The sequence below is a fragment of the Falco naumanni genome, chromosome Z, assembly GCF_017639655.2.
Source record: "Falco naumanni isolate bFalNau1 chromosome Z, bFalNau1.pat, whole genome shotgun sequence".
NCBI lineage: Eukaryota > Metazoa > Chordata > Aves > Falconiformes > Falconidae > Falco > Falco naumanni.
Window position 1 is genome coordinate 68,960,102 of NC_054080.1, and position 13,982 is coordinate 68,974,083.

General features: G+C 44.2%; 1 protein-coding gene across 1 annotated transcript in view; it reads right to left on the reverse strand.

Moving 5' to 3' along the window:
* The window catches only part of PARP8 (poly(ADP-ribose) polymerase family member 8), a 120,148-nt gene extending 106,462 nt beyond the window's left edge, over positions 1-13,686 (reverse strand). The window contains exons 1-2 of the mRNA XM_040580285.1: positions 13,078-13,686; positions 12,115-12,169 (exon numbers count right to left, since the gene is read on the reverse strand). Coding sequence (XP_040436219.1) covers positions 12,115-12,169; positions 13,078-13,168 — 146 coding nt within the window. The 5' untranslated portion in view covers positions 13,169-13,686. The remainder of the gene's footprint in view (positions 1-12,114; positions 12,170-13,077) is intronic.
* Positions 13,687-13,982: the final 296 nt, after the last annotated feature.

Below are 13,982 nucleotides of genomic sequence, written 5' to 3' on the forward strand. Positions count from 1 at the left end.
TCAATATGAGCCATTCCCAAATAATGTAATTTATATCTCACTTTATCAGTTTCCATGAAACTTGTCCTTACCTGTCACCTAAACAAATAACGTGTAATTTCACTTTGGTATGTAACTAATCATGCATATATTAAACTATTCTATTATAAATCAATGAAGATAACATACTGCATTTATGCTTAGCTTTACTCCAAACTTCCTTAACAAGACGAATATAGTTATAGACAGGTCCTCAGTGCTACACATTGGCACAAATTTACTGAATTCCATGGCACTTTGTCAGTTTAAATTAGCTGAGAATATGGTAACAATATTACAGCACATAAAGTACAAGAGAGAATTAACTTGGGACAAAATACAGATGGGAATACACTGTAAGCAGCCAGAGTAATGAGAAATGCACATTAATACCAGAAATCCATAATGATTTGCTCAGCACTTACGTCAAAAGTTCTGCAAACATTACGTACACTGAAATATGCTGTAAGCATGCTTTAGAACTTGCCACGCCAGACAAGACATGCCACCTTTCACAGTGGCCTTTTGTTCTCTAAACTCTCAAGTTACTGAACACTGATTTAGTGTTTACCAAATTACTGAATTCTGATTTAGTGCTAAATTCTTAATTTAGTCTTTAAAAATACATGTGCACAAAGTCCAGGTCAAGCTGACCCTCCAGAGCTGACAAAATTGACAAGGGGCTTCTAATAAATGGATTTAGCCTTGGGAAGGATGGAAGACAAAGAACAGATGACAAAAAGAACGTAATTATCTAAGAAAGAAGCCTTCAAGGGAGAAAGTTCTGGCCACATGAGAAGTCAAGCTGGTAGGGGGTTGCAGCCCACATATATCAACAGAAAATTAGTTGAAAGTAGGACAAAGGTAATTGTGGCAGTGGGAGATCACGACCTCTGACTCAAATAGCGCCCTGGAAATAGCAGTGCTATCTGAGGGTGCATGCTAATCTGCATTAGAAGCCAGAAACTTGTAACCAATTGTGTCTGTGAATGACAATGAATATGCAATGTACTATGAATATGCAACACTTTACTGTATATATAATGTGTACCCTCAAGCAGCTTGGTGTGCATTTTAGGAGGAAAAATCTCCCCTGCACCTAGCACTGCGATAAACCAATGTCAGCTTTCTAAACTATCATTTTGTTTGGCGAGTTTTCTTGGTTATGATTTTCAGTAACACTTTCAAACACTTGACCCACTGTGCTGTTGGCTGGTTATGCCTTACTAATAGGGGAAGTAAGAAAGGACTCTGTAGCAAGGGTAAAGCTTTTGCTGACCCTAAATGATGGTTGGTTTCATAGAATCATAGTCATTTAGGTTGGAAAAGACCTTGCAGATGATCTCAAGTCCAACCATTAACCCAGGACTGCCAATACCACTAAACCATGTTGCTAAGCACCGCATCTATAAGTCTTTTAAATACCTCCAGGGCTGGTGATTCCATCTCCATGGGCAGCACATGCCAATACTTGACAACCCTTTCAGTGAAGAATCTTTCCCTAATACCCGATATAAACCTTCCATGATACAACTTGAGGCCATTTCCTCTTGTCCTAACATTTGTTTCTTGGGAGAAGAGACTGACACCCACCTTGCCACAGTCTCCTCTCAGGTAGTTGTAGAGAGCAGTAAGATCCTGCCCTGAGTCTCCCCTCCAGAGTAAACACCCCCAGTTCCTTCAGCTGCTCCTCAAAAGACCTGTGCTCTGGACCCTTCACCAGCTGCACTGCCCGTCTCTGGACATGCCCCACCACCTCAGTGTCCCTCTTGCAGTGAGGGCCCAACACTGAACACAGGAGTCGAGGGGCGGCCCCACCAGTGCCCAGTGCAGGGGGACAGCACTGCCCTGGCCCTGCTGGCCACGCTGTTTCCCACACCAGCCAGGATGCTGCTGGCCTCCTTGGCCACCTGGGCACACGGGGGGCTCATGCCCAGCCGGCTGCCGACCAGCCCCCCCAGGCCCTTTCCCCCCAGGCAGTTCCCAGCCCCCTGCCCCCAGCCCGCAGCGCTGCGGGGGCTGGTGTGACCCACGGGCAGGACCCGGCACTGAGCCTGGTAGAACCTCACACAACTGGCCTGGGCCCATCGCTCCAGCCTGCCCAGACCCCCCTGCAGAGCCTCCTGCCCTCCCGCAGATCAACGCTCCCCCCAGCTGGGGGTCACCTGCAAACTCACGGAGGGGACACTCCATCCCCTCGTACGGGTTGTCGGTAAAGCTATTAAACAGAACCGGCCCCAGCACGGAGCCCTGCGGAACACCACTGGTGACCCCTCGCCAGCTGGATGTAACTCCATCCCCCACCACGCTCTGGGCTCGGCCAGCCAGCCAGCTTTATACCCGGCGCAGAGGGCACCTGCCCAGGCCACCAGCAGCCAGTGTCTCCAGGAGAATGCTGTGGGAGATGGCGTCAGGGGCTCTGCTAAGGCCCAGGCAGGCAACATCCACAGCCTTTCCCTCATCCGCTAGGCAGGTGTTATCCTGTCATAGAAGGAGATGAGGCTGGTTTGTCAGGACCTGCCTTTCACAACCCCATGCTGGCTGGGCCTGATCCCCTGGCTGTCCCACACATGCCACGTGATGGCACTCAGGATGATCTGCTCCATGACCTTCCCCAGCACCGAGGTCAGGCTGACAGGCCTGTAGTTCCCCAGATCCTCCTTCCTGCCCTTCTTTGTAGATGAACCACGCTGGCTAACATCCAGTCTTCCGGGATCTCTCCAGTTTGCCAGCACTGTTGATAAACGATGGAGAGCAGCTTGGTGAGCTCCTCTGCCAGCTCCCTTGGTACCCTCTGGTGGAACCCATCTGGCCACACAGACAGGTGCATGTCTAAGTTTGTGTCCTCTATGAGCAAAACCAACAGCTTTTATAACTTTTATCCTGACTCATGTAACTCCAACTGCTGTTCTGTTCATGGACAGAAAACACCTACTCCTTATTAGCACAGTGGGAGGTCAGTGTCTTCCACACATCCACGCCTGCCTTGAAGCCAGACACTGCTAAATGTAAAGGCTATTTACACTCCGTATCTCTGTGTTTGTTGTCCTTGGCAAAGGTCAGTTTTTAGCTGAACTGCAGGATGAATGTGTTTCTTCATGCCTTAAATAAAGGCATACATTTTTATGAAGTAGTATTTTTTAATAGCTACTTATTAATGTTTATACACAGAAACAGTATAGTAAGCAATTATTCATCAAAAGAGGGGCAATCTAAAACAAGTAAAAGCTTACAAGCAAAATATAAATTCAGGTACAGAAAGAGCCTGGAGTCTCCCTGCACTCATCTGCTCCCTACCGTGTAGTTCATGGGGAGAATTTATTTCTTTTAATTCACTATATATAGCTAAAACCAAATAAATACTAGAATTTCTCAAAATTTGTCATTTTAAATATGAACACCAAACCAAATAAGTAAAATGTAACAGGTAAAACATGGAATTTTTAAATGTCCTTAGATTACCCACAAAATACTTTAAGATGAAGAACTAAACTGGTAGCTGCTAATCCCATTCAATTTTACTTCAGTAATGAATATCGAACAGCTTTAACCAACAGTTAAGTTTGCTGTAAAAATTCCATAAATAGCTAAACCTGGCACAGGGAACATGTAGAAAGCAGGACTTATGCCAAAGGCAGTGCTGCTCTTGTATTATACAGATACTAAAAAAAAGAAAAAGTATGTGCACATAGGTCTGCTGAAGGCAAGACAGCTCGCATCTTTGGTCAGCTGATGATTGCGACTCCTCACTTCATACTCTAGAGACCAATACTAAACTAATTTACAATTTCTGTTGGTTTGACTGAACAGAACCAGTGTATGCCCAAGGAGATTGTGGCAGAGGGTATGTTCCTCCTGTTGCCACCTAAACAGCCAGTTTCGATTTCGCTGTTCTTGTCATCCACTAAAACATGACTCCTTCTTCAACATAGGCCTACAAAACCCTCCAGCTGAAATTCTATGCCAAGCCTAACAAGCCTTGTTCTATAGGATGGTTAAAAGTCTTTGCAGCAAAATAATTCTACAGCACTATACCTTCCTAAAAGAAAATAATTAATAAGCTTGGTTTTCAGCTGCAAATCCATTAAAGCTACAAACATGTATGAAAGGTTTCATGTAATATTCATAGAACCATCCTAAACCAGGAGACTATGCAATTCCCTGCCTATAAGGGAAAGCCACTGATAGTGCTTATAATCGCTGCACTAAGGCATTAACCAAATATGTTTTCCAGAATTTTTTAATATTTGAAAGTTAAATTTTTCAGTCTGACTGTAAAAGTCTTATTTTTTTTTTAATGTTTCCATTTTTGCACAAATATATACTGAAATGATCAGATTTCACACAGTTTTGAACTGGACAAAGTCAACATTATCCTTTCAGGTGTTTTCACAGAAGTTCTTGTGAAGAAATCACTATTTTTATTTCAACAAACAGTTATACCTACAAAAAACTCTGAATTTTGGGACTCAGCTGAAGAAAATGAAAAAAACCCCTAAAATAAAATATTCTACTGTTTGCAGAAAAGCTAATGACCTGGAATACCATGTCTAAGCCATAGCCTATTTTTTTCTACTTAAGAGCAAATGCTGTCTGTCACAAACACCTTATTGGGTAGAAACATGACAGCTGAACTTTGCAAACTAATCCTGCCTTACAGCTTGGCTCTTAACATATGAAAAATTCTTACCTATAAACGTAAAATGGCGCATTCATTTAAAGCAACAACATTTCAAGATGGCAACCTATACAAGATGAAATGCAGAATGCTACACAGTTTGAAGGGAACTTACTCTTCATTACATACTGCTTTCCACAAATGGCACTCTCTTTTGGCAAACAGCACATTTCACTACACAGGAGACATGCTGTTGCCCCTTTATTTCTGATAAATGCCTGAAGGCTAGAAGGAGACATCTGGAGGTTTGCTAGTTTCTTTGAGCCTCCTCTTTGCCCCCAGTTCTATGCACCAGACAGGCTCCTGCTGAGCACTACAGAAGTGTCCCCCAGAAGGAGTGATTCAGCTCAATCCTAACTGTCAGGACACACCGCCGTTGTCTACAACAGCCAGGAGAAGCCAAAGCCTTCTACAGGGCTTACACAGCTCCTCTGCCTTCAAGCAAGCTACGGAAAAATACCTTCCAACCTTCACCCAAGCCTGTTTTCTGCCTGTTACCTTACATGAGCATGTACAAAACCATGACTTACTCTCACTGGATTACACCACGCCAACGGCACGTATGATGGTGCTCAGCCCTTGCTGTAGAACACAACACTTGACATAAACGTCACTGGAGATAACGAGCCCTCCCAGAAGTCTGACTCAGAAAAGCAACAGCTGTTTCCAGTCCTTAGGTAAGGCTCTTTCCCGCTCCCCCTCCCATAGAAATAGTGGGATGCAATCTCATGTGAGCATGCAGAAGGCTGTCAGGGGAAGGAGATGTTATTTCTGTGCCTTGTTTAGTCCCTCCTCCTTCAATGAGATTTTCTAGCTATTGCTGCACAGAACAGTAGGCTTATCTTAACGAGTCAATTTTACCCTGTTGAAAGGAGCTCCTTTTCCTCAGATGAGGCCAGTTCAATGAAACATTTGTAAAAATCTTCACCCTCCTGTAGGAAGGAAGACTCTAATTCTCATGAGCTGTCCTCTTAAACAGGATTTCTTTACTGCCAAGGCAGAATTATACATTTAGAGTTTTCCTAGATTTACTCATATGCCATCCCTTTCTTAGTTTTAATTGTAACTAAAGTGAAGTCTTCCAGCAGTTTAAAATTTACTTTCCCTCTATGTGCTGAAGCTTATTAAAGTAGGTATTTTGACTCTGAGTGATTAGACTCTGACTCAAATGAGAATTCATATTCTGTGCAGTAAGTAATCCATGGGAAAAATATGCCAACAGGTATCTTCAGCTCTTTATAAGCAATGAAAAATACAGGAAATTATTAGAAACTAACAGGAAAAGCCAGAAATGGCATTAGTCCCAGTACAGAGAAAAGTGAACTAAATTAATTTTGTCAGAGTCAACTCTGCTTTCAAATTTATTTGTCTTATTATATTAACACTTCAACAATGACATCCTACAGGGCTATTTTTGGTACTTAATATGTTAAAGTACAAGATGAAACCAGAGGAAGAAGTTACTGAAAACATTTTCTGTAAAGATGTTCAAGCACTCTTCCCAACGCTGTCCTAGTGAACCACTCAAACAACAGTGCATACATTTATAAGACAGAAACACCTGCAAAAAGATTGTGATGCTTTTTAAAAGTGCTAAGCAATGCACAGTAATACGGAGACCACTACAGGGTGTGGGAGTTCAGTACTTCTGAAAACTAGGCCATTCATTTAAGTGTCTACAAATAATTTTTTCTCACTGAAAAGTAGGCATTCACAGTTCGAATGTATTGTTCTTAGTACACAGTATGTAGTTCAAAGAGGACAGCCACTCACTTCACCAGACCAGTAAGAGATCTCCACAAGACCATACTCTGCCTGAAGTATGTGATTTTTACAAGATGCAATGATGGGGACTGTGTTAGTTTCAGAGAGCACTGATTTTCTAAGAGCAAGGCAAGAAAGATCTGTCCGACACGGGACCATCAAAAAAAGCAAGAGTTCAGTAACATTGTGAGTAGAATGGTGTTGATTTTGCTTTTCACAAACCCTCAACACTGCACTTAATGAATTTTCTACTACAGTGTTCTACTGTAGTAGAATTAATTACAGTTCTACTGTAGAAGGTTTAATCACTTGTTAAATCACACCTACTGAATTTCTTGTACTATCTACCAAAAAAATGTCTATAGGAATGTATGGGTAGGTTTCATGTATGTACTATGCTGTGCAAATATTAGAAGGTAGTGTAAAGTCAGAATAGGTATGTTAGCAGGAATTCTTAAAAAGGAAAATGCTTGCTTTAAAGAGATTTTAAAACTGAAACTTAACTAATAGCTAACACAAAATTATTTTTAAAAGCACCCAAGGCTGTATTCAACATTACTTCATGTACAGAATTTTTAATGAAGAAATGAAGATCACAATGCTTGCCATGTTATGTCTAAATGAGATTCCTGTCTCATATCACAGATTTCTCTCCCAGGAAATGGTGCAGTTCCAGCAAAAAATGTTAAGCCATATTTGATAGTAAAGTTAAAATTAAAAGACAATGTACAATCTTCCAGGCATTTTGAAATAGCAGTAAACAGATGACTATGTACAAGCTTTATCTAGTTTTCACCCCTCTTTTGCTGTAGAGGTAGATTTTAGGAATGTAATTACCTGTGTAATAACCTAAACACAAAGTTCAGCACAGCCATCAGCAACAGAAGATGAACTGTACTTGTGCCAGACCTTCCCAAGCCCTGTACAAACCTGATTCCAGTTAAACTAAAACCATTCAGAGCAATGGATTCCATGAAAATTATCTTATCTTCTTAAGTCACACTTTCATGGACACCTTCATTTATATAAGCAACCACTGATTCTAAAACAACAGTCCAGCCTTCTCTTCCCAAACCTTGCATTGCCAGCAAATACACTACTACGCAGTGAACCCAACAAAGGAGCTAGGTTAAAACCAACCTACCCAAAAAAGGCTGCTCTTAAACTAGGTCATTTTGGAAAGAACAAAATGAAAATGTTCAGAAAAGTGTTACATTTTGATGTTTTCTGATTAACCTAATTTTATGTTTTGGCTTAAAAAATGTTTTTAAGTCCTCTCTCTCCTTTTCTGCTACAGTATATACAAATAGAACACAAATTTTAAGATAAAAACACACATCAATTAGCTCCAAACCATTTTTCTTCACAGTTTATTTTGTACTGAAGACTTTCAGCACTATCAGAGTGACATCAGACTTTCAAAATTATTCACCAAATGGAATCTCCTATGTAGGCATTTTTATTACATTCACGTAAGTAGCAAGAGGGCATACCACTAAAGGGGGAAAAAAGGTTATCTGTATCTATCATAAAGTGGTTCAAACACCTGGTGGACATAATGTGATAGGACTTCAGCCAATGGTTTTCATCTCTAGCTATAGAAAGCCACAAAGAATTTAGTTACTCTTTCAGTGGCACAGCTCTGCAGCTGTGAAGTATTTCACTGCTACAGCGAGGTGGGAATTAATTTATCGATTTATATGTGATTTTCTGGTACTTTCTGATACTACAACCTTAAGCACTACGTATACCTCTTGAACAGAAAACAAAAAGCCAAATATTCAAAATCAAAACAGCCCAAGTTAACAATCTGTCATTATCTTAAGCAAAACTAAACGACTAATTCAGACTAAAATTAAACTTTCCTAGCTTCTTTGGAACTGCCGTTGTTATTATCACTGTGTTAACGCATACAAAGCAGAACATAAGAGTCCACTGTAAAATAGGAGATGCAAATTTTGCTAACAAAATTAATCTGTTTGTTCAGTTCTTACAGGTCTTATCTAGTTTCTTCACAGTATGCTGCAGTATTAAATCTGTTTGCATGCGCAGCCTTATTGGCATTGTCCCTCGCTGCCAATGAGAGTTAAGTACATATTTGAATGAGTAAGTATACTAAGACTGATATGATGTCCTTATTTAGCCTTAGAGGAAAAAAAAAGGTGTGTATGAGAAAAACACTAAAAAAAGGAAACATCTCTTTTTCAGGACAACCAAGCACTGCTTCTATTTAAACCATGCCAAATTACATCTAAAGTGAAAACAACTTCAGGGCATCACACATTTTTATTTGAAAGGTGACAAATCAGCAGTTCTGTTCAGTCTGCATAGTTCTGGAGGAGCAATGTGTCATACAGGGCAGAAAACAGCAAAAAGGAAACAAAAAGTTCTTTTTTTAAAAAAAAGATAACTTCACATGTTCACATTTTAATATCCTTTTTAGAACTTGCGGTAAAAAAGCATAAATAATCCAGCCATTTCTGATATTCTGCCAGATGTAGTTAAAGGAGAGTAAATCTTGCACAGTCACAGCACCTGAATGAACACCTCGCTTCATAAGAAAACTATTACCCTACTGATTGGCTTCTGACAATGAAATTAAAAATTATGAAATTGATGAACCATCTTTCCTGTATGTAGTGCCCACATTATGCACAGAGAAGTGCTTTCATGAATAAATTACTAATTACAACCTTCCCAAACAAGGAAGCATCTCTGCGGTGTCAAAAAACTAATAATTTGGAAGTGTGAACACAGTGCATTTAAAAAAAAAAAAGGTACAGTGGAATACAGTCCAAAATGATTAACTAAACTACTGCAACTTTACTGTGGGAATACAAGTTAACTCCACTGAAGCAATGATAAATGTGCTCCAGATCAGGTCTATCTATCTGGATTGATTTGCAGCGTGGTTATGTACTACCTCAATATTTGAATAGCACTAATGTAGGAAGAGGCTCTGCAATCAATCCAAGCAACTGGGAAATATCAGGAAGAGTCAGAGAAACTGGTCCCAAGAACAAAAATCTTCACACAGATAAACATTAACAATTTAAAGAACAAACACAAATAAACCTTAGGTACTCATCATAACTGAAATAACACTGATACACTGACTTCCATGGGCTTACATTGATTTACCAAGAATCTGGCTCTGAGTTTTAAGAACACCAACAAATGGACTTAATGGGCACTAGAGGCAACTCCAGTATGCAGAGGAAAACCCCCAGTGATGTTTAACCTGCTAGTATCGTCACCTGCTTTTACTCAAGGGTAAGAGAAAGCTTCCTTCTCAAACAGAAAGCAAATTGCCTTCTTTGAAGGGTTTCTGCTCTTCCATCTAACCACTATGGGCAAAAGAAAGCTGTAATACTCGCCAACCTACAGGAACACCTAAAGGAAATAACGCATAGAAATGGCTTAGCTGCAAGCACAGGTAATGAGTGCTAAGTACTGTAATCTTTCTTACATGCAGTCTCTACTCTTACTTATTAAATATGTTTCTTGGTTTGAACATCCATCCAGTGAACATCCACCCCTCTGCCCGTTACTCAAAAGCCTGTATTCCTGTCCATCTGAGAAACAAAGTAATTGGGCTGAGTATCTGAAGTAACTGGACAAGGCCTGTTGGCCGATACTCAAGCCTCTGATCTTGAGCTAACAGAGGTTCTGTCATTCAGTGAAAATTCCTGAGTGCAAGCCAAAAAATGGGGTCAACACTCAGGAAGTCCACAGCTGCAGCAGTGGCAGTAAGGAAAAACTGATGGCCAAATGCAAGAAAAAGATGCTCAGACAGCCTTGTACCCTCCTAAGCTGTTACCATGTGCAAGTCACTGCTGTTGACCCTGTACTGGAGACTTACCCGAATACAGCATACAGCGCAGAATAGCTGCTGCTCAGCCAGCACCTTCTCTAAGTAGGCACCACCGCTGTGAGAAACTTAAGTTTGCCCCTTAATAGTCAAGGCTTCGAGTTTTCGTTTTATGTACTTCACAAGAGGCCTTGTTACCATAAACCGCCACTCAGTACACCACTGTACACTAAGAACACTGTATAATGTTTTTTGAAATCACAATACAAACAAGCAGAGAACATGAAACCCTTATCTAAAAGGATGCTTGTTAAGTGTCCTCAAAACGTGAAAAGGAAAGTGAAATTTCAGTATGTTCCAAGTAACAACCCACATTTCTATAAACATAACATTTGCTTCTCAATTCAGCTTGAATTTTCAAGGTTCTAAAACTAGCTGCCAGCCAACAGTTTCCTAAGCAAGTGCTGACCCCAGTTAAAATTCAAAGCTGAAGGATCTAAGGTCCTCTTCTGTTTCTCGCTGTAGAAGTGATGACGTTTTGTTTCAACATTTATAACCCAGTTTGTTTCCCAATCAGTTGTGCCCTCCGGCTTTTTACTTCATTCAGCTTGGAAAATAGAAACAATAGACAGGTTTCACTTCCTGGTTTCTTGCTGCAATATTTGGTTTAGAAAACAGTGCAAAGTAACTTTCTAATTCCGTTGCTTTAAGGACATAATTAAGTAATACTTCTGTCAGACAATTTTTACCCTATCAAGCCTTTAAAAATTGTCTTTTAAAACAAGACCAAAACAAAATATATACTAAATCCCTAATGAAAGAGTATACTACAAACAACCTAAAAATGGCTTCAGTTCTCAGCTACTGGGTGAACTATTCTACTCCACTGAAAATGACAGAAGTTGTCTTCTCGTTTACTAGGAAGAAGCAGGGTAGTGTGGTGGGAAAGCATTTTTCTGAGCAATCTTGCAGCCTGCGTCCATCTGGGAGACTGGTCCTGCAGCCAGACCCATAGGTACACATACGGGAGAACTGATGCCTGTGGTAGTGCTGCCTACACAAAACCAAAAAATAAAACCAAGACTTCCCGCCAAGTCTAATAAAATTCAGCTAAAAGGTAAGAGAACAACATAGCATTACAGTGTTAACACCTCATTAGCAAAAGGTATCTAAGAATCTGGGAAATGAAAAGGATGTGTTCAAGCTTTACATGTATTTCCTTTTGAAAACAAACATAACAAATGCTGAAATACAATTTAAAAACATGTACATGCGCAATCCAGTTTATAACCAAAAGCTAAGACCACTTAGAAATAATATTTGTGCTACCAATTCCATAAACACATTTTTTAGCCTTATAAGCTATACTGACATTTCACTTAACATCTCAGGAATTTGATTTGGTCAATTGCAGACAGTCTTGCATCTGTCATGGGACTAAATATGGCTCTCATGCAAGAGAGTAAGGTGCTGATGTGAAATCTGGCCTACTTGCTATTAAAATCTTAACTTTTCCCAGTTTTTTAACATGAATTAGCTCTATATCTTATGTTGATGCCTTTACTGTGTTTCTGTTAATGTACAGCAGAAATTCTATGGCCTACATAAATTTAAAATAAAGAGAAACAATGAAGCTGCACAGAGCAGTGCTCAGAGGAACGAGGCTGACAACTACGGATCACCTTTCTGATCACCTCCATCGCCACTTCTCAGTTTACGTTTCTGTGAAGGCAGATTATTTACTGATCCTCCTTGCAAAAGAAAGAAAACAAAACAGCCTGCCACGATATCGAACCACCGCACCTCAGAAACTGAAGAGATTCATTACTGTAAAAAAAAGTACCTTTTGGAGCCTCCAGTATAGGTGAAGGTAAAGGTGGCGTCTGAGTACCTGAAATCTGAAAGACCAAAAGCTGCGTTATTACAACTTGTCTTTTATTTTGGCCGAAACAGCCGCGGTTTTATGGACCGGCATTCAGCGACCGACACGGGGGTGGGTGTCGGGGTGTCGGGGTGTATCAGAGGAAATGCATCTCCCCCCCAGCCGCTCGCAACAAGTGCCCGGTGCTATGGCAACGGCAGGGATTTCAATTGTCAGAAACGGCAACAGGCAGCCGCGAGCCGGGCTCCTGCGACGGCTCGTCACGGCCGCCACCGCACCGGCACCGGCACCGGCACCGGCACCGGCACCGGCACCGGCACCGGCACCGGCGAGGAAGCCGCGAAACCCGCGGGGCGCGGGAGCGGGGAGGTATCTGCACGGAAAGGGGGCTCGTTTGCCGCTGGCCATGCCGCCGGCCCTGAAGCCAGGCGGGCGGGCGGGGGTAAGGGCAGGCACCGAGGGGGGACAGGAGCCCGGCCGCCCCGAAAACAGCCTCGTAGCGGCCGCCGGAGCAAAAAAACACCAGCGCTGCGCTCGGCTGGGCGCTCACACCAGCAGCTGCGGGCTGCGTCAGGCGGCGGGGGGGCACGCACACGCACCCCCGCACACACTCACCCTCACCCACACCCACCCGCCTTGGCGTGTTCCCACCGCCACGCTCCCTGACTCGGGTTCCCCCCCCCCCCCCCCCCCCCCCCCCCCCCCCCCCCCACTTCCCGGCCGGCTCCTGGTCTCATCTGCCCTCACATGCCCTCGGAAGGAGAGGAGGAGGAGGAGGATGAAGAAGGGGCTGAGGGCAGGCCGCCGCTCCCGGGAACGGCGGCGAAGGGCACGGGCAGCCGCGCCGCGCCGGCAGCGGGGTCTGGGGCGGGCGGCGCCGGCAGCCTCCGCGCCGCCAACCTGGCGCCCGGGAGGGAAACTCACCTGCAAACAGGCAGTCCTTCTCCGCCTTGCACTTTTGGATCACAACGTCAATATCCTTCTGAATCCTCTCTTGTCTTGAACACATCCCCATGAAATAAATCCCAGGGAAAAAAAAAAAGCAGCCTTTATTTCCACCCCACCCCACCCCCCGCGCTACCAGATTTTAAGTCAGTCCGGGAGATGGACCCCGGGGCTGGCGAGCAGGAGCCTCCCCGGCGGCCCGGAGGGATCCGCTCGGCCCGTTGGAGGACGGAGGAGGAAGGCGGCGGGAGCCGATGTTGCATGCCCAGATGTGCCCGCCCAGATGTGCCGCCGCTGCCGGCGAATGGCAATTTCCTCACAATGGATCCCGCGGAGTGTGGCGGCGGCGACACGGAATCCCCCCACCCCCCACGCCCTCTGTTTTTTTGGGGGTTGGTTGGCTGGTTTGGTCTTTTTTTGGAGGAGAGAGGAAGGAAGAAAAAAAAAAGGGGGGGGGTGGGGGGGGCAAGCCGACCCGACCGCTCACATCCCTGCCCCTCCCGCTAGCAGCGGCGATCGCCGCGCAGCAGCAGCGCGGAGCCGGCGGCGGCGGCGCCCGCACCCGGTCCCTGGCGGCGCGGCGGGGCCGGCGCTGCTGCAGCGACGCCAAGCCGCAGACCCTCCCCTCGCTCCCGGCCCGGCACGTACGGCCCCCGCCGGCTCCCCGAGCGGAGGCGGCGCGGGGGAAGGAAAAGGCGGATGCACAGAGCCGGGCGGGCGGCGGGGTCGATGGCCGCGGGCCCGCCGCCGGCCCTCGCCTCCGCCCCCCGGCCCGGCCCCGGGCATAGGCTGCTGCCTCCTGCCGAGCAGCGGGGAAATGCAAATGCCAAGTGACCCGCGCGACGGGGCGGCTCCCGAGCGGGCACCGGGGAGGAAGCGGGCGG